At 52.0% G+C, this 20168-nt stretch overlaps 1 protein-coding gene across 2 annotated transcripts in view; it reads right to left on the bottom strand.

Moving 5' to 3' along the window:
• FLI1 (Fli-1 proto-oncogene, ETS transcription factor) overlaps positions 1–19397 on the bottom strand; it is a 124168-nt gene extending 104771 nt beyond the window's left edge. Inside the window, exon 1 of one of the 2 annotated variants that reach the window (XM_070399159.1) lies at positions 19319–19397. In XM_070399159.1, the coding sequence (XP_070255260.1) occupies positions 19319–19357 (39 nt within the window). In that variant the 5' untranslated portion in view covers positions 19358–19397. Of the gene's footprint in view, positions 1–12135; positions 12491–19318 lie in introns of those variants that run through there. The other variant, XM_070399160.1, reaches the window with a different exon arrangement.
• Between the last annotated feature and the right edge of the window lie 771 nt (positions 19398–20168).

Genomic DNA, 20168 nt, shown 5'->3' with positions numbered 1-20168 from the left:
TAGAAAGCTGTTCCATGTAACTCTTAAAGGAGTATATGTATATAAAGTAAGGGTGGGGAGGTTGCTCATGCAGTGTCAGTGAGGGCTATGGGTTCATTTTCCCTCTAAATGAAATAAAACTACAACTAGGGTGAGTTCGAGTGGCTCGTTGGCCTCTGATCATTGCACCGGGGTCCACCAGGATGCCGTACACAATGTTGTGGGAACATGCAGAGAGGCAAGCACTTGGCCCTACGCACTGAGAGGGAAAATGTTAAAATAATAGGTTCTTCGGTGCTAAATTATGTTTGGTCCCAAGGATCCTGGAGCTATGGTTTTCTTTGTTCTGCCAAAGGAAAAAGGAAATACATCAGGAAGCTGCCAGTCCACAGGAAGTCTCACTTGGGCTGATAAAAGGACCTGATGCGAGGTGGCTGTGGACGCAGTTATAAGTCAATCAGCCTTGAAATAACAAGTGCTATTCAGGAGCCCGAAGTTAGCCTTCCTCAATGGCTTCCTCTTCACCTTGCAAAACATTCCCTTCTTTGTTTTGTTTTGTTTTTTAGGACTCCCCCCATCTGTTTTTCTAAAAGTGTGTATAGTGTGTGTGTGTGGATGAGAGAAAGAATGAAAAGAGTTAGAGAAGAGAGAAAAAGAGAGAAGAGGTAGGAGGGTAGAGGAGGCAGTGTTGTCAAGTCAAGGACCCTGCTGTTCTCTGAGCTACAAGCCTTCTCTCCTTTTTATCATCTCGTTCACTCATTACAAGGAAACAGAACCTGTTGGCTTCCTCCTCCCTTGCCTGCTGCCCGGTGCACCTGCTAACAAGTCAGGCAGTCTCTCTACCTGGGCAACTCAGGGCTGCAGCCCTCTTGATAAAGGATGTGGAGGCTGAGCAATGCCAGGAATCGGAGCAGCACATACTGTGAGCAGGGGCTGCAGGATAAAACACACAACAAAACATATATGGTCCTCAATCGACGGGTTAAGTTTGGAACCTAAACTTCATGGGTATGTGGTGTGTCCATCTGGCGACATATCACGGTGGCTGAGCTCTATGAACTTTGGAGGCAAACGGAGGACTAGGTTCAAATCATTGCTTTTCCACCTTCTACCTGAATGTCCTTGGGTAAGTCACTTCAACTCGCCAAAGTGAAAATCACACAAACATCACAGCGTTGTTCCAAGGGTCAGATAGGAGTACGTCTGCAGAGGTTAAAACAGCATTGGCGCATAGCAAGAGCTAGACAAGTAGCTTAGTCTTTCCTTCCTGTGGCTGTGCCTGTTCCTCCTCATTGTTCTTCTCCCTTAGATGGGAGGTGAGTGAGTCTCTGACTCTTAGGTGAGGTGTAGGGATAGAAAGGCCTTTGCTTAGGGCCACCGGGGCTCATGCCAAATGGTGGATGATAAAGTTTCGAACTGAATTGGGCCTTTCAGGGTTGACTGTGTTTGCCCACTTCCTGTTTTAAGAAGAAGAAGAAAAAAAGAGCCTTCCAGAAAACTCATTAAGAGGCTCAAAATTCTTCTTGGACATCAAATAGGTCCTCAAAATATTGTTTTTGTGTTTTTTTACAGTTAAGTGTAAATGAATCAGAACCAGATGAATTCAATTTCCCTTCAATTAAACTGGATTTTTAAAAGTCCAGGGGAAAGGCGCTTGGGGCCAAATGTGTTTCGGGTTTTAAATGAGACCGAATTTTGGAAAAGAGTGTAAGACCCAAAGCAGAGGCTCTTCCTAATTGGCATGAATGCAGAGGGATCAGCACAGCTCCAGTGTCACTGGGAAATCAAAACAACCAGCTCAGGAGTCTTTGCAAAGCATCTCCTGGAGAGTCCCAGCTCTCAGCTGGCCTGGAAGGTCACTCTGCAACGAGCATGTCAAACTCGCGGCCGGCGGGCCCCCATGCCTCGTTCATGTGGCCCGCCTGCCATGAGTTTGACATGCTTGCTCTACAGTGTGGGTCAGACTTATAGAGACCCACAGGGGCTCGGACGGAATTCCTAGGAGAGGTTCACTCATCTGTGCCCCCAAATAAGACATGTTTTTAAAGTTTACTTAAGGTGAGAATCTTATCAACCTAGAGGCTGGAAGGACACTTTGAAACCATACCTTCATTTTATACTCGAGAAAACCTTTAACAGGAGAAATGTTAAATGAATAGCAAAGGAGTGAAGTGACTTGCCTAGGATCCCATAGCTCATTTTGGGGAGCAGACGGGTGTTGGGGCTGGAATTCAGGTCTCCAGATCCTAGGCTGGACAATTTTTCCCTGTATTTACTACAAAGTGGGATCCAATGTCTCTGAGATCAGCACATTTGGGCTGGACTGTTGTGCCTGGCGCATTTTTTTTTTTTACTAGTCTATTTCCAATAGCCCCTCTTGATTTTTTTACATCAGTTTTTTAAATTATCAAAGTAATACATACTAGTGCTTTTTAAACAATCCAATGCTACATACGTTTACAGTGTGAGAGGTAAAAGTCCACCTCTCCCTACCCAGAAGCACATGCTGTTAATAAATAGCTTCTTATATATCCTTCCAGAAACTATCTATGCAGAAATAATCACGTGGATGTGTGTGTCTTCAAATGTTTTACAGATATGAGAGCACGCATTTTGTAACTTGCTTTTTTACATGTAATGAGATGCTTTGGAGGACTTTCTAAATCATTGTATTTTATTCCACTTAACAGTTGCATGCCTCTTCCATAATTTAGTTATCTAATCCCCTATTGATGGATATTTAGATTCTCTCCAATGTTTGCCATTACAAACAACACTATAATAAACAGCTTGTACATACATATACTTGGTATCTATGTGAAGAGGTCTGTCCGATAAATTTTTAGAAATGAAATTATTATCAAATTTGTATCAATATTTAATATATCAATATTTCCAAATTGCCCTCCAAGTTATGTTCCTACCACATAACTTGGGTGAGAGAGGGACATGTCCCCTTACTCTTTCTAACAGGAGGCACAATTAAGCTGCTCGAATCTTTGCTCTCCTCAGAGGTGATAAATGTTCACATTTCATTAGTTTCATTTAAATATCTTTATGCACATACTAGAGAGTCTTTTCACACGTTTATGGGCCATTTGCATGCCTTTTTCTAGCACTGTGTACGCATAGCGTTTTTGCCCATTTTCCTGTGAGGCGGTCTGTCTTTTTCTTATTGATTTGCGAGTAGTCTTTGTCCATGAAGCCATCTGCCCTTTGTTTTATGTGTGAGAAATAAATATTGTTCAGATGCTCATTTATCGTTTCATCGTATTTATAGTACTTTTCTCTGTGTTGATGTATGAATCGAGGAAATAAAGTTAAGGAAGGGAGAATAATAAAAAGAAGTTCCTTTGGAACCCCTCAGTTTTCAAAAGATGTCCAGACAATGAGTAAAGGGGCGGCCCTGGCCCATGTTGCTCAGTGGTTAGAGCACCGGCCCGCGCACCAAAGGGTTTCGAGTTTGATTCCTGAGCAAGGGCATGTACCTGGATTGCAGGTTCGAATGCGTGCAGGAGGCAACCAATCCATGTGTCTCTCTCACATCAATGTTTCTCTCTCCCCTCCCTCCCTCCCTCCCTTCTACTCTCTCAAAAGCAATGGAAAAAATATCCGCGGGTGAGGATTAACAAAACAAAACAAAACAAAACAAAACAAAACAAAACAAAATAAGAGTAAAGGGGAGGCGGAAATTATGAGCTGGGTGTTACCTTTGGGAAAATGTGCCTAAGTCTCCATCTAATAAAAAGCCACAAGTAAAGATTTCCCCCAGCGAGCATTGCTTCTTTTGGACCTACCAATTGTCAGAGCCTAAAATCAGAAAGCGGAGAAACCTCTGCTCTCTAGAGCCTAGAGGTCTGGAAGAAATAGTGGCGTCAGCAACTCGTTCTCCTTCGTTTACGTGGAGTTCCAATGAGCGTGTGTCTGGCGGGATTATTTTTCAACTCTTGGCTGAATGAATAAGTGAATGAGTCTGCACTGATAATACCTAAAGACAAAATGACTCTTCAGGCATAAGAATTTCCACCTAAATTTATGCGTTTAAATAGCCTGCGGCAGCATCAACTTAAAAACAACTCACACGTTCAGTAATTGTATAATATTAACCTGTTTTCAAGTGTCTGCTGCATAAACAAGGCCACAAAGCCATGCCCTCTCAGACCCCTCTGCACATAAAGTCAATGAATAGCCACCTATTCGCACTAACACTCCGCTACTGCACTGGTAGGTTTCAGTAGACATGAAACCCGCACGTGTCTAGAAATGCAGGGTTAAAGCTCCCATGGCACCTGTAATTCTGGCCTCTCGCCTGTGTGCACTGAGCTGTGACATAAGGTCTTTCATTACCGTGGACACATGGCACTGTATTTCAATCGGCGAGGATGCATTTTCCCAGAGGCGGCTTGAGAAATTACACTCTGGGCCTCGGATGGCGAACTAAATGGCAGCAGGCACACTGCTTTTTAAAGATGGGGGCTACCTCCCATCGTTCAAGATTTCGGTTCATTTTTGAAGGTGTTAGCAGTTTTGAAGCTGCTGTCAAGTTCCTAGGAACGATCTGAAGATGCATCTGGACACCATCTCGGATCCAACGTGGATGGTGGTGCGAACTCTGAGTTTTGGGTTTGCTTAGGTGACACGTTGGTGTTTCTACGTGAGGTGAGGGTCCCAGCCAACCTGTGAAAGCGGGTCAGACCTGTCGGGATTTCCACAGAAATGTGATTTGAGTCTCAGGGAAACACCCTTTCCTTTTGAATCTTCTCACCTACTAGCTGCTGACTCATTCTCGAAAGGAACTCAAGTTGTAGCCCAGGAGAGATGGCCGTTCGAAAAGACAGTTTGCGGTGGAATCTCTAGAACTCGGCAAAAGGAGACATTGAAAGGGGCAAAGGGAGAATCACATGTTCATGGCTTCTAGCAACAGATTTGCTCCTTTCTCCCCTGACTCCATATTTAATAAACATCTCTTTAAAGACCGCTGACAGCAGGGTCTGGTGGCCCGAAACTACCACCGGGTGTTTAATCCTGTCTGCTGCTCATTTCTTGTCATCTCTGATACGTGATGGGGCCACTCCTATCTCCATTTCCTAAGGAGAAGGGAGAGAAGCGGAAGGATCGGTTCCTAGGAGACTTGTACAGCTCTGTAGACCATCCATCTATTAGAAAAGTTGGGATTCCTCCTTTCTGTCTAGTAGGTTTGTGGTTGCAAGTATGGGAAACACAGAGTTTATTCTTGTGTTATTTATTAATGGCTGTATTATTTACCATATGAATAGTTTATAAAACCCACATTCTTTGTTGTGGTATTTAACGTCCTCCATAATCTAATTCCACCCCATCTTTCTACTCCTACCTTCTCCTTTATAGGCACCCCCAAAACACACACCAAAGTATTTCACTTTCCTTGAACTCTATCTTCCTGTGCAAGTCCTACCCAACCTTCAAAGCCACCGTCCAGGCCCAGCCATCCACCTCTGCCAAGAAGCAGCGTGGGTTATGTGAAAAAGAAGCAGGTATTCCGGAGTCAGAAACACTTGGCTTGAATCCCAACTCTGTCACCTCTTCGCTGTCACCGTGGGCAAGTAACCTGGCTTCTCTGAACTTGAATTTCCTCCCGAACAAAACGGTGATGTGGCAACATGGCTTTCCACGGTGCTTTTGTGAGGATTAAATGCAAGCGTGTATGTGAAAGTCCTTTGTACACAGAAGGGACTGTGCAAATCACTACTGGTATGAGGTCTTTCTAGCCCTCCATCTGCAATTGCTCTTTCCTCTCTCCAGGCTAATGGAACACTGCTTCCCCCTATGCACATACACACGCCTGATCCCCCTGCTAGGACCCCAGGACAGCAGCCTTTGTGCCACCAACATTGTCTCTTGACAGCACTTAGGCACCTAATTCAGCGCCTGCACGACAGTCATGCGACAGACCTTCCTAACATGAGCGATTACTGATTTCTATTAACATGGCTGACTTCAGTTTATGATGCCAATGAGGCCAAGGTTACAGAGTCCAGTGAGGCCAGCTAGCTTTGCATAGGAAAGGGTTATTCCGTAGATTGTCTAATTCTGTCAAAATTCCAAAAAATTGGCCCTAAGGGTGAAGATGTGAGGATAGTCAAAGCCCATCCACCATTGCCTCTGGGTAAACAGCTCAAAGCACACAGGCTGCTGGTATTGGGCCTATCAGGCCTGTGGAAGAATTAGAATGTCATCATTTAGTCAGAGCATCCCACTGATGGATTAAGCCACGAGTAGGATAGAAATATATAGATATAAATCAGAAAAGCAACAGAAAATGAAACAGGGTGTGGTCTCCTCCAGAGGAAAAGACACCTGCACAGCCCTGAGATTACAAAAAAAGTGTCTATGGTTGGTGGAAGATTTTGTGAGATTGTGTCTGTGTGCGTGTGTGTGTGTGTGTGTGTGTGTGTGTGTGTATGTAGTGGCCAATGTCCTTTAGCCTTCTCAATTTGTCACAAAACAACAAGCAAAAAAATGTACTTAGACTATTTTCAGTGCAAGCCAAAAATAGAAAGTCATGTTTTTCAAAACAAAACAAAACAAAATGTTATTCTATATTTTTATAATGGAGCTGGTTGTGTAAAATGAATGAAAATAGCAGCTTTTCAATGCTAACCCTACATAGTGGGTTGCTAATCTGAAAATCTGTCTATTTAACTTCAAATAGAGTGAGTTTTCTCCCAGGGAACACTGAGACTTTGCTGAAGGCCTGAATGTTGACTTACAATTTAGTTTTTTGTTTGTTTGTTTGTTTTTGAAGTTTGAGGTAGAATAAAGGCCTCCGTCCATTAGAAATGCTGCTGAGTTGTTCATCATCATAAATTTTTCCTCTTTTATTTCTGGAACAACTCAGTGTTAACATAAGACTAATGTTACATTTCTAGAAAATAGGCTTGGTTTAAATCAACCACTTTTTTAAACCAATGCTAAGGTAACTGGTTGACCCCAAACAGAAGACATTGAAATCCTAAATCTTATTTAATGTGGTTGTTACTTAAGACCCACTCACTACACAGCCTGGAAGGGAAGTCCATAAGATATGTTCTAATGCATCGGCATGTATTATTCTATCTATACAGTCAACATTCCGTTATTAAAATCATTGAAATAAAAATTCAGCCCCCCTGCCCTGGTCTACAAAGGAGCCTATTGGCTATTTCAGTAAAATACTATATTTCTTATTGTCTTCTGATAATGGAGACTTTGTTTGTCTACAAGAAAAGAAGGATTTAGTTTCGAAAGCAGTTATGTAAAAATCCTACCTGAAAATTTGAAATGTTTAAAGTCTGGACATGATTCGAGGTGGTAGTAGTACATTTTTCATTAAAAAATACAAGTGTCTTTATTCCAAAGTGTCAAAATTCTCCGTGATTTTTTAAAAGCCTCTCTTGGTCTCTGTCTGTCTCTATCCCTCTCTTAGGCACACTCACACACAACATACTCTCACTGCCTCCAGGATTCTATAATTCATAATAATGTAATGAATGTGAATGAAATCTTCATGGTATGAGTGGAAATTACACTAGTCTGAGGGTCAGAAGCCCTGAATTCTCACCCTAACTCAGTAATAATCTGCGTGACCTTGAATAATTCATTAAACAACTCTAGGCCTTAGCTTTCCCACCCATAACATGAGACTATGGAGCGAAATATTCTCTAAATTTGCAAACCTGTAAACTTAAATTGGAGTAGCAGCAGAAGTAGAAGGAAGCTGTTCTGTAGAAACTATGATTCTTTAAACATTTTAAAATATTTTTTATTGATTTCAGAGAGGAAGAGAGAGATAGAAGCATCAGTGATGAGAGAGAATCATTAACTGGCTGCCTCCTGCACGTCCCCACTGGGGATCAAGCCTACAACCCGGGCACGTGCCCTTGACCGGAATGGAACCCAGGACCGTTCAGTCCGCAGGCCGACGCTCTATCCACTGAGCCAAACTGGCTAAAGCATAGAAATTATTCACAAAAATAAACCAAACCATTACCAATTCGCCAATGGGTACTTCCTGGGGACAAATACAAAGAATTGAGGAGAAATGAAGGCAAAAAGATTTGTGTGGGTGTTCACTCTGCAGAGTGAAGGCAACATCCCTTTTTGAGGACAGAGGTCAAGTCTATTCTCAAGCATTCCTCCCTCTGCTGCTTTTCCCGCTGGCGAACACTGCCCATCAGCCACAACCTGCCCTCCTAGGCCTGTGTGGCCCAGAAACTCTCTGCTGGTTTGCAGAACCCACCTTCAATCTCAACCTTTCTTTCCCCTTTTGCTCTCCCATCATTCGCTGGCTGTGTGGCGCTGTACTTTCCAGAGGTAAAGGAAGAAAACTGAATTGCTCTCCTCAATTTGCTCAAAGCATCTTCCCTGACCATCCTGGCTGATACAGCTACATCCCTTTTTATCCCCTAACCTGCTTTACTGCTCTTCAGAAGGGATGTCATCTCTGGACATAGAATTATTTATTTGTGTGTCTGTCACCTCCCCTGGAGTATACATCCCAGCAGGGTTTTGATTTCTGTTTTATTCTCAACACATAACGCATGAGTTTTGAGCCTCGGGACGTAAGAAACACATAGTTCACATTTGTTAAATGAGTGAAACGTGTATTCCGGTAAATCCAGACCTAGGATCTAATTTCCTAACCAATCAAACTCCAGAAGACCTATGCCCAAGGAGAAATTCAACCAATGTGCATGCAACTAAGGCACAGACTTGATTTAATCCTTACTGTGACCTCCGTCAGGGAGCTACTTTGGCCCCATTTCACAGATGAGGAAACTGAGACTCAAAGGACCAAGTGCCTCGCTGGAGAGCAATCAGCAACATTCCAGCAGAGCTGAGAATGAACCCTGCTTTCCTGATTCCAAGTCTGCTGTTCGTTTCCCTATGTCATTCGCCATGTCTGCATCTTCTTGGATTGTTTCGCCATCTTTGCTGGCACCACGGGCACTGAATTGAGCTTTCACAGATGAAATAATAAGACTCGATTGAAGACTGCTTAGAACTAAGATGCAGTTTTTGAAACCAGGTCATTTCTTAGAGCAGCCACCAGTATCATGTGCTTCTCAACACTGATACTATCACTGTGGAGAGCAGGGGTGGGGTAGGGTGTTGTTTAATATGCAGGTTAACTGTCTGTGGCAGCAAAAGAGTAGAATGGCCCCCACACACTTTGGTGCTTCCCCAACAAGAGGCTCAGCGCCTTCCCAAGAGATGGTCATGGAAATGAGAGGAAAACATAACACAGAAGGACTTATTGTAACAGGGCAGTGAAGATTGAGGTTCTGGAATCAGATAGAATTATGCACAAAGTAACGGGCTTTTGCAAAGAAGTCTTCTGCAAAGACTTTCCTGGCATCCTGGGCCAAATACCTCCTCAGCGCAGAGACTGACAGGGATTTTGAAAGAGAGACCCACATTATATTGAAGGGGGAAAAAATGTGCAGGTGCATAAAAATCACATCCCAGAATTACTCAAAGATGGTTTTTCAGGCCATTCCAAAGGGGAACACCCTTTCGGGATTTGTGTCTGCAGATTAGACATGACATACAGATCTCTCCCTTTACATATAGATCTCTCAGACCTTGTCAGTACAGAAGTGGATTTCATAGGCATCCGGTACATGTTCTGGTAAGAGCATAGGACAGTGATGGCGAACCTTTTGAGCTCGGCGTGTCAGCATTTTGAAAAACCCTAACTTAACTCTGGTGCCGTGTCACATATAGAAATGTTTTGATATTTGCAACCATAGTAAAACAAAGACTTATATTCTTGATATTTATTTTATATCTTTAAATGCTATTTGACAAAGAAAAATCAACCCAAAAAATGAGTTCGCGTGTCACCTCTGACACGCGTGTCATAGGTTCGCCATCACTGGCCTAGGACCATACTATTTAGGAATAGAGAGGGTTGGGAAAGATACTATTGTGGAGGTGATTTAGTCTCACTCTTTCATAATTGCAAAGATTTGAAAGCTCAGACAGATTTAATGAACTGCATTCCCGTGGCAACCAGAAGTTAGTTGGCCTCTTCTTCTTACCCACTCTCCTCTCCAACAACAACATTTAAACCATTGTGGGAGTGGGGTCCAGGAACCCCAAGATCCAAAGGTCTCACGTTTTGAAAAAGAAACTGTGGCTTTCACACAATTTAACTACCAACTCATACACTCAAGGACTCAATCCTTCAGCACTTTGGGGACCGGAGCAGCCACTGCTCTGCGGGTGGTGGAGGGGTCTGCACAGCCAGGTCACCCGGATGAGACCAGGGTGCTCTCATGGAGCGTGTGGAGGGACTCGCAGGCTCTCACCACCCACATGGAAAAGAAGACTTTCCCTCCCATCCTTGGCACCGACTGCCAGGGTCTTGGCCTACGCCTGAGCTCACTGCCCGCCATGCCAATCCCTGTGTGTGTATCTAAAGAGATTAGCACATCCTGGGTACAGACCACAGCTTCCTCCCTTTGCTCGGGGCCTGCCTCAGAGGTCTGAGCATCGTGGAGAAGAAATTGCTTCACTTCTCCTTAGAGTGTCCACATCGGGACCCCGGAGCCATGTTAGCACTGTTCGGGGATCAAAGAGGTGCCTTCTGGGTAAGTGAAAAGTGTCCTAATTGGGGGGTGGGGGGGGAGTATTCTAGAGTGCAGCATCTCATTATTAAACCGGGGACACAAGACACTTGCATGCACACAGACCAGCCAACGACCAGGAAAACAAGCATGAAAATATCTCTGAGCACCACGCCCTCCCTATAGGAATCCTCCCTCACCCACTCTGCGCCCACACACTTGAAACTTGAGGAACCCAGGCTCACACAGGCACCCTTTCACCCATCACCATCAGCTATCTCATCTCCAGATGTCTTCTGTTGGTGCTTTTTACCTAAGTCAGCACATCTCAACCTTTCAGAAAAACACACACAACACATACACACACAAAAAACACTTAGAAAATAAAAACCACTACCCCACCCAAATGATAAATATCTCTTGAATGCTTAGCTTTCTCCTACTCAGCCCTGAGCCTGAAATTGATCCCTTTGGGTTCTGGGGGAATGGCGGGGCTCTGCCAGTCCTCACCTCACCAGCCTAATAGTTTTTCCAGACTGACTCGTGCTTGGGGTTGCACAACTGCCTCGCAGCCCAGCGACTCCTCGTCCCATTCATTCCCCTCGCGCCTCCAAGGCCAGTCGCTTTAGGGGGTGTCCCTCCTTTCTGCTCCTCGCCCCACTTCCCCTTCCAGAGGGCGGAGGCAGTGAGGTCCGACGCGAACCCCAGACCCTCAGCCCTCCCTTCGGGCTGCGCTTTGCAACCTAACCCAGGCGCAGGGTGTGGGGCGAGGGTAGGGGTGAGGGCTTGGCCAACCCCCGCTGGAGAAGCGGCTCTTCCCCCGAGCAGGCGCCGACCCGAGGCGGGATGGGGGAGCCGGGCGCGGGGCGCGGGGCGCGGCGGGGACCCGGGCTGCAGGGGGACGTCCTGCCGGGGCGAGCGGGGGAAGCGGCCAGGTCGGCCCGTTAGTCTCGGGAGCCGCCGCCTCTGAGCGTGGAGAAGCGGCCGCAGAAACGCGGAGAGGAAGAGAAACCGGCCTCTCTGACAAGTAAACAGGGCTTCCCTCTGCAGGAGCCGGAGCCCAGAAAGGGCCACTCGCACTCCGATCGCCCTGCACCCGACCCACTTGCCCGCCCCGGGCCCCCCGGGCGGGGACCCGAGCTGCTGGCGGCTGCAGCTTCCGCCCCCACCGCCTCCAGCCCCGAGGCAGGGGAGCCGGCCGCCGACCGGTATCCAGAGGCGGCCGGGGCGCCTGCTGACGGCTGGAGGTGATGGACCCGCGGAATCCGATCCTCGGCTCCGACCCGCGCCCGGGATAGCTCCCCCCACCCACCCCCCCAGGATTCACGCCGCCCTCGCCTGCAGCGGGGTGGCAGCGCGGAGGAAGGGGGCCGTGCTCCGCTTGGGGTGCGGGGGAGACTGCCCTGGGAGGGGGAGCCGGCGGGATGGCCCCGCGAGTGCGACTCGCCACCCGCGCGCGGGAGGACACGCAGCGGAGCCCGGCGCGGAAGCAGCGGAGAGTGGCCACGTCTTCCGGGACCCCGGCGCCCGCCGCCCCGCCGCCCGCGCCCACCGGCCGGTCTCTTACCTTAATAGTCCCGTCCATGGGGCCACGTCTGCAGTCGAGCCCCCCAATATTCCACACATTGACCCGGTTACAGCCTGACCTCGCAGCCCCTTCGGATCAGCCGGGCGCGGCCTCCTCGGCGCCCTGGGCCCTCCCTGCGTGCCCCCTGCGAGCGCCCTGCCCGCGCGCCCCTGTGCACGTTTGTTGTTGTAGCAGCGGATTGAAAAAGAGACAGTTTAACCGGATGAAACTTTTTTTTCAGCTAATTTTGGGAAGTGACTTCACTTTGCGAATCGGGAGGAAGTCCTATCTCTCTCTCTCTCTCTCTCTCTCTCTCTCTCTCTCGTCTAGCGCTTTCGTCTCTCTCTCTCCTCCGTCTGCCCTCCCCCACACTCACTCCCCCCCTCCGCCGCTCCTGCTTTTCGCATCACACACTATATAAATATACACGGAGATGCCCAGATGCATCCACGCGCCGCGCGCACAGGATACTGGCTCCCGAGAGATAAGACCGGGCTGGGAACAATGCCCGGGTGCGCGCCCGGCGCCCGTGCCCGGATCCCCGCAGGCTGCATCCCCCAACACCTTCCCCCCAGCCCAAACCCAATCGCCTTTGGCCTCCTTCCTGATCCCGGGGCCGCTGGCCGAAGGTGGCCCTCCTGACTCATTCACTTTCCGTTTCTTCCCACAGATACGTTCATTAATGTTTTTTCCAGCCGGAGTCAAACTTTTTTTGGGGGGGGGGAGGGGGGCGGGAGCGCCTCCTCGGGCTGGAGAGAAGCTGGAGTCTCCTGCCCAGGACGATACAGACGCAGACCGAGGCAAACCGACCCTGACGGAGGGCATCCAATGGGAATTTTTCCACTCGGCGCTGGGCTGCCAGGCGGCGGCCAACTCCCGGAGCGGCTCACCCCCACGGCCACTCGCGCCCGGGGCTGATTCGCAGGGACGCGGGCCGTGGGGAGCGCGGCCTCCGCACCCCGCGCTGGGGAGCAGAGGGGCGCCCCCCTGGCGGCGCGCTCGGACTCTCTGCTCCCGGAGAGCTCCTGGAGCCCGTCCGCCGAGGGCTGGGGCCAGGGACACCCTAGGCCACCTCCCCGCGCCCTCTAGGGTCAAACCCTGGCGCTAACCTGGACGCGATGGTCCCGGCCCCGGGCGCCCAGGCCAGAGCCGCCTACGCGATGCCACCCGCGCCCGGGAAACCGACACTCGGGCGGGACGTTCCCTCCCCGCTGCTCAGCGGGTCTGCAGAGCGCAGCACCCCACATCGCGGCCCAGACTCAGACTCCCGACCCCTCCATCTCCTCCCCCCACCCGTGAGACCCAGGGACCACGTCCCCACTGAGCGTGAGCTGGCCCCCCGTTGCCCCTCTGGCCGTACCCCGCCACCCAGGACCCCCCCTCCCCCCCCCCCCCACCCCAGCAGCTCGGACGCGCACTCCAGTGGGGGCAGCCTCAGGAGTCCGGGCTCAGGGAGGGGAACCCCGGGCGCTTTCGGCCTGACTCCCTTCTCCCCGACATCTAAGACCGATGATTACCTTGTCCACGTTCCCGGACCACGCTTTGGACTTTTTCACTTTTATTTAAGAGTCCACCCGGGGAAGGAGGAGGAAAAAAAATCCAGAAGAGATCCGAGCCAATCGAAAAGAAAAACTAGTTGCAAAGGGGTGTCCGCAGCGGCGAAAAAGGTGACTTATTAATTCTTTATTTCTTCAGGAGCAATTGAGCCCGAGAGCTCTCTCGCCTCCCTCCCTCCCTCCCCCAACCCCCCTCTGGAAATTAGTCTCATCAATTCAGCTCCAATTTTGGGTTCGAATACAGACGAGAGTCTGAACGTGACCAGACCAGGAGTGGCGGGTGCAGCCTGCCAGCAATTGAGACTCGGAGTGTGTATGGGGGAGTAGGGGGGGGGGTTAGGGGTGGAATGGGGGCCGGCCGGGCTGCCCCCCCCACCTCCTGTCTGCTTCTCAATCCAGGGGTCTGCTCAGGGGCTCCCCTGGGACCGCCACATCTGGTTACCGCTAGCGGGGTCAGTCCCCCCCTTTGCCTGGGGCCACCAGTTCTGGAGTTCAATTAAAAGAAATCAGGTTTAACCCCTTCCTCCCCTCGGCCCAGCCACCCGCCCGCTCACTCTTCCCCTTCAGTTTCCACATGCTTTCCAGAGAGGAAAGAGGTTAAAGGGAAAGGAAGAATGAATTACATCCTTTCAAACCCCAAATTGTTTCCTTTTCAGCCCAGACTCTGCCGACCTTCAAACGACAACAGGGCTTTCAGGAGGGTGCGGGGGAGACCGCTTCCCACTGGGAGGGGACCAGAAACCTGGCACCCCCCAGCCACATCACCCCTCTTTCAGGCAGAGAGGACTCCACCTCCACCATCAGGAGGCCCTCTTCCTGGTGCTGGGCAAACACTGAGGCCATTAATGGCCATCCCACCCCAGCCCCATGACCTCCACCTAGGGCTTGAGAAGGCTGCTCTGTGGCCAAAACATTGGCAAGGGTTCTCTTCCCACCTTCTGTTCAGCCTGGACCACGACAGGTTTGCGTTCACCTCATTGATCAGCGCAGTCACCCCCACATCTCTGGCACCCCCAATGCCTTTTAGCAGGAGCCCCGCCTTTTCCATAGGGAATTGGATTGGAAGGAGAACTGCTCTCCTGTTTTAGTTCTGGGACTCAGTAGCACTTTCTCTTTCTGCCTGTAAGACCCAAGCTATGGCAACTTCATCATTTTGAAGATGGTGGGGGGGGGGGGGGGAGGGGAGCAGCTGGCAGGGGCATAACTGTCACCACTTTGTGACTCAAGGACTGACATGAGGGCCAGGCCTTTGCCTTCACGATGCCCTCCTGTCCATCCACAAGGTTCTCGGTCCAGAAGAACCAACCTTCCTCCAACTCTGAACAGCCTTTGGGGGAATGCCAGACACACACCCCCTCCCCCCCTCATCCTGTGTTGACATGCTGGTGGGCAAGCGTGCCCACTTATGTAACTCTGGATTTGAGGCTCCACTCTCCCTGCTGCTGCTTTTGTAAATCCCAAAGGGGGGGAAAGCCCTAACCAAACACAACAGTAAACAAGTCTGCCCTGTTTAATGTGGTTTCCACCAGACATCTGGAAAGATGGTTTGATCCTGGCAGCTCGCATTGTTTTCACGAGGAGCCAAGGAGAATATTTCGAATGTTTGCATTGAGACAAATTGATAGAGAGCCTGCGGTGAGGCCTGCTGCAAATGGAGACTGTCCGGGAGTTGGGAAAGGGGGAACCCTTGCCCTTCCCTCTCCCTCCCTGTCTCTCTCCTCACCCCACTTTTGCCTCACCCTCTTTTCCTCCCTTTCTCTCTCCCCTTTCCTGCCTTGCCAGTCTCCTCCTGGCCTAGCTAGGGACTGCTGACTTCTCCCAGCCCACACACTGGCACACACCCTCTTTTCTGGCTTACCAGAGGCGGCTCTGCCTCTCCCCTTCCCAGACTGGGCAGGGCTGCTGACCAAGAGCTGGTGCTGGCTACTGCCGGTGCCCCATCCACCAGCCCTGCCGGCTTTCAAGTCCGGGGGAAGCTCACAACCAACATAGCGGGTCCAGGAGACAAAACAAAAGCTCCACCTGGGGAGGAGGGGTACCCACAAAACAGACCACCTCACATGTCTAGGTCTAGGGTCCTTTATAGAAAGCATGCATATGGGGGGGGGGGAATATTTCCTTGGAACTTTGGCGAGATGACTGGCCCAGCACCCTCCGAATCAGACAATATTTTCACAGATGCGGAAGTCCCGCTTCCCCTGGGAGGAGAGCGGCGGGTGAAAGGCGTCTTGGCTCGCTCAATGTCAGCCCTTTTGACCCGATCAAGGCTTTCCAGACGCGACTCCCCGGGCTTCTCCGAACCTGCCCCGAGCTGGGGACGGGAGGGCGCGACCAGCAGAGCCGGGTCCCTAGGGTGCCGCCGACTCCTGGACGGTCCGTCGGGGCATTTGAAACCCTGAGCAATGCCCGGTCTGGCAGAGAGACGCCGGGCCCAGCAGAGCGTCCCGGGCGGATCCTCCCCCTCCGCCCTCCCCCCTGGCCTCCCCTCCCTTCTCGCGGCCGCAGCGGGTATTCGAGCTGGCAGGGAGGCGGGGGTGCGGGGGAGGGATGGGCGAGCGAGCGCCAAAACTCCAGACTGCACAACTGCAGCTTCAAGTGTCTGGCCCCTCGCTCGAGGCCATAATTAATTTGAGATTTATTTTTATTGGAGAACTCGAGTCTCGTCTGACCTTAGCCAAACAAGGCAGCTCGAGCCGCCCCTGGATGCGCTTGGATGCCGGGGCGTATTTCTGCAGGACGGCTCTGCAGGCGCGCCTGCTTTGAATTTGCTGCTCAGACTCCAGCTACTCACAGTGGAAGGAAGATTTAGAGCCTCGGCTCGCCCTGCCCGCTCCCCGTGCTCCTTCCAGCCCGAGCGCCTAGCGGGTTCCAAAAGGCTACGTGGGGGGCCGGGCGGCGGGAGGCCGGGGCGGGCCCCGGAGGGGAGGGTCTCTGCGCCCAGGCCCTGGCGCTCCGGGCCGGGTCCCCAGACCCCACGGCGTCGAGGAGGAAACCCCAAGGGAGTCCGAGGTGGACCAGAGAGTGCAGACTGACGAGAGGTGGAGACCAGCCAGGGGCCGGGACCCTCAGCCAGTGGCTGCGTCCGGATGGGGGCTTTGCTCCCATCTCCCATCTGCCCTGCCTCCCAGCCGCCCACCGGGAACAGCGTTCATTCGAAGTATAGACCCCTGTCCCTGAAATGCGGCTTCAGGACCTTCGGGCCAGAAGCTGCCGCTGGGCGGGTCTCAGTGGCGAACATTCTAGGGCATCAGCCTTCTTTCCTCTGGTGATGGGGGATGGGGGAGTGGAGGGGAGTGGGGAGGTGTCTGGTCCAGAAGGCTGCATGGGCTGCACCCGCAGGCTGGTAGGTGGGGGGACGAGAGCGAGGGATCTGGAAAACTCGTAAAGAAGGAAAATAAAGGACCCAGCCAGTCTCGCGTGGGGCCGGGAAGGAACCTTTAAGGAGTGCCCTGCGCGCTGGGGATGGGCAGTGCTTTGCCCAGCGCTGACACCGTGGCCGTGTCTGGTTAGGATTACTCCGCGGGTCTCCTGCGCCCTCCACCCTTTATCTGCAAGTGGAACGTCCTGGTTGAAGGTTCCCATCCGGAGATCCAGCTCCTTGGGTGTGAATGCTGCCTTTGCACTTCCCAGCTCTGTGGCCTTGAACAAGTTCCTTAACCTCTCTGGGCCGCAGCGTCCTCGGCTTTATAACAGGACCTGCCTCTAAGGACTGTTGTAAAGATGCAATGAACGCTTAGAGCTTGCCCGGCAGTCAGCAAAATGGTGCCCTTATTATTTGGATCTTGGCTCTGCCCCTTACAATCTGTGTTACATTAACTTCTCAATGCCTCCGTTTTTCATTTGCAAACTGGACTACCTCTCAGGGTTGTTATCAGTACTAAACCAGTTAGTACAATGGTTAGAACGGGGCCTGGCAAAGGGAAGGGCTCTCTATGCGATACCACCATGACTCACTCACTGCCTGTCCATGTCTTAACCAGTCACCCGAATTCCCCCTCTCCCTCTCTCTTCCCATCCTCACATCCACCCTCAGGGCTCATCTTGGGGGTGTCTCCCTGAGTACTCTGTGGGTTATCAGAACCGGGACGCTCGCTGCCTGGGGGCAGTGGGCACCCTGGGCTCCCGGGTCCCCGCGCTGGGGCCCAGGTGTTTGTCAGTAACCTGGGAGTGGGTGCCTGGCGCCCAAGGGCAGGGGCTTGGCAGCCCCGCACTGTTTGTGCCCCTTTGGCAACTGGTCCACCCAGGGAGCTGGCGGAACAGACCCAAGATTGTCCTGGCCACGCAGAACTTTCACCGTCATCAATGCACCCCTTTGTGCAACAATACAAACTTTGTAGCTGCTTGAAAAATCCATTTTTTCCCCTTTTAAAGAGCTCCCGTGAAGAGCGGCTGCCCTAGAGGCCCACAGCTCTGGGACCCCACCTCCTTTTCCCCAACCCGGGTGCGCACTGGCGGGTCGTATGGGTGGGAGAGATTTGCCTCACGCCCTCCCCCGTCCGCCTGCAGCCCTAGGGCCGAGCTAGAAGAGGGAGCTCCTTAGCTGGGCTCCCAGTTCCAGGGGGTGGGATGGGGAGGCTGGTCGGAGGGGTTACAAGGAACAGGGGCTCGCTCCAGACTGTGTGCGCTCTGCCACCTCCTGGGAGCCCTCCGTCCATTCATCCATCCACTTACTGATTATGGACACATTGGTCTCATCATTTTTCATTCATTCATTGCTGATTAAACACTCCTTCCTGGCCAAGCCTTCCGAACCTGGCTTCCCTAGTGACTATAGACTTCTACCGAAGGTGGGGAGAAGGGGGTGGGGGGAGTGCGCGTAGACGCAGGCTACCAGGTGGCAACAAATTTCCCTTTAGAGAAACGGGAGGAGGGTGGACGCAAATTTGGCGCCCCAAGGATAAAACTCCAGGGTCCTCGCCCCATCGCTGTGGCCACCAGCCCACATTCAGCACACACCAACTGGGCGTTCTCGGACCCTTCACACTGGAAGGTGGGGGCCACTCGGGGGCAGGGTTTGGGAAGGGGGCGGGCCCCGGACCTGAGGGAAGTGGGAGCGATTTTCCTGGACCTCGCAGGTCCTTGCTGCTGCCCACCAGTCCCGGGAAGCTGCCGTGGGCGGCGGGAGGACCTCAACGAGTCCCCTGATTTTCATTAAACGTGTAACCCAGATGCCCTGGCCTCGTTTTGTTTACGTTCTTGGGAACTGTTGTGGAAAAGAAAATAAAAACCACCCTTCGATTTGCTGTCAAGTCGCAATCAGCGCCTGGGAGGGCGTGGGTGGACGGAGGAAGGGGGGTTTTCGGACGAGGTGGGGGGTGTCGGACGGGGAAGAGAGGCGCGTCGCGTTCATCCACCCGCGCACACCCGGGTCCCCACACAGACCCTTAGCACGGAGAGCCTGCCGTGCGCCACGCGGGAGCGCACACCCCAGGGGCCCGACTCTGGCGAGCAGGTCTAGGGGCCACCACCTGGCCTTCCCTGGCTCAGCCACGGCAGAAGCCACCAGGGAACTCCGAAGGTCTGCGCCCAGCGCCCCTATGCGGACTGATCCCCCAACCACCACCCCTTCCCAGGGGTGCAGGGGGACTGGGAGTTATTACCTGTTTAAAGATGCTGTCAGGTCTTACCTTGACGTAAGACGACGTGTCGGGGACCTTCTGGAACATCCTGGGGTGGTGAGGACGGGTAGGGAAGGTCACAGAACCAACCTGGGCAGGAGAAGCCTGGGTCACCCGCGAGTGGAGCAAGGGTGATGCGATGGGGGTGCAGGTGATGAAGGGAGAATGCTAGAGTTGGAGGCCTCCACACCTCCTGGCTCAGGCGGGGAGTGTCCGAGTGGCCATCACCTGTGCCCCGGGCTTCAGGCTAAGGGATGGTGAAGACTGCACCTGGCTCACCCTTCTGGTTTGTTCCCCACTGTCCTCCAACCCTCGTCTGCCCAAAATCGGCCGCCCGCCTCCCCTGGGGCCTGGGTAGTTTCACACCTGGCGGGAGGAGAGGGAGGTAGGTTTACCCACCTTGCAGGCTGAGGCCCCAGGAAACGGATATTCACAGAGGTGAACGCGCTGGGGTCCTTGAGGCACTGGCCTTCTGCCCGACTCCCCAACACCCCTAGGAGCCCGCTAGGGCCCAGATGCCCCCCTCTTCCCTACCAAGGGAGCGCCTATGAAGACTGGCTAGAGGTTCCGGAGGTCCACCAGGCCCTTTTCCCAGGGTCCCCGCTTCTAAAAGAAAACAGGTTTGCAGGCAGAGGCCAAGTCCATGAATAACGCGGCCTCATTGTCCCTGGCAGGGGGATGGCGTCTAAGATCTGAATTTTGGGGCTGGGGGGGAGCCCCCACCAACGAGTCTAGAGCTCCAGGTGCCTCTGCGGGCATCTCTCCCTGCCTTGCCAAGTCTGGCGACTGATCCCGGTCCTCCCTCCTCTTAAACCATCTCTAACGTGGCAGCCCACAGCTTCTCCGGCAGCCAATGTGT

The sequence above is a fragment of the Myotis yumanensis genome, unplaced genomic scaffold, assembly GCF_028538775.1.
Source record: "Myotis yumanensis isolate MYYU_CA2020_CCGP unplaced genomic scaffold, mMyoYum1.0.hap1 SCAF_19, whole genome shotgun sequence".
NCBI classification, from domain to species: domain Eukaryota; kingdom Metazoa; phylum Chordata; class Mammalia; order Chiroptera; family Vespertilionidae; genus Myotis; species Myotis yumanensis.
The sequence above is the reverse complement of the archived record's forward strand: the minus strand, read 5'-3'. Positions and strand labels throughout refer to the sequence as shown.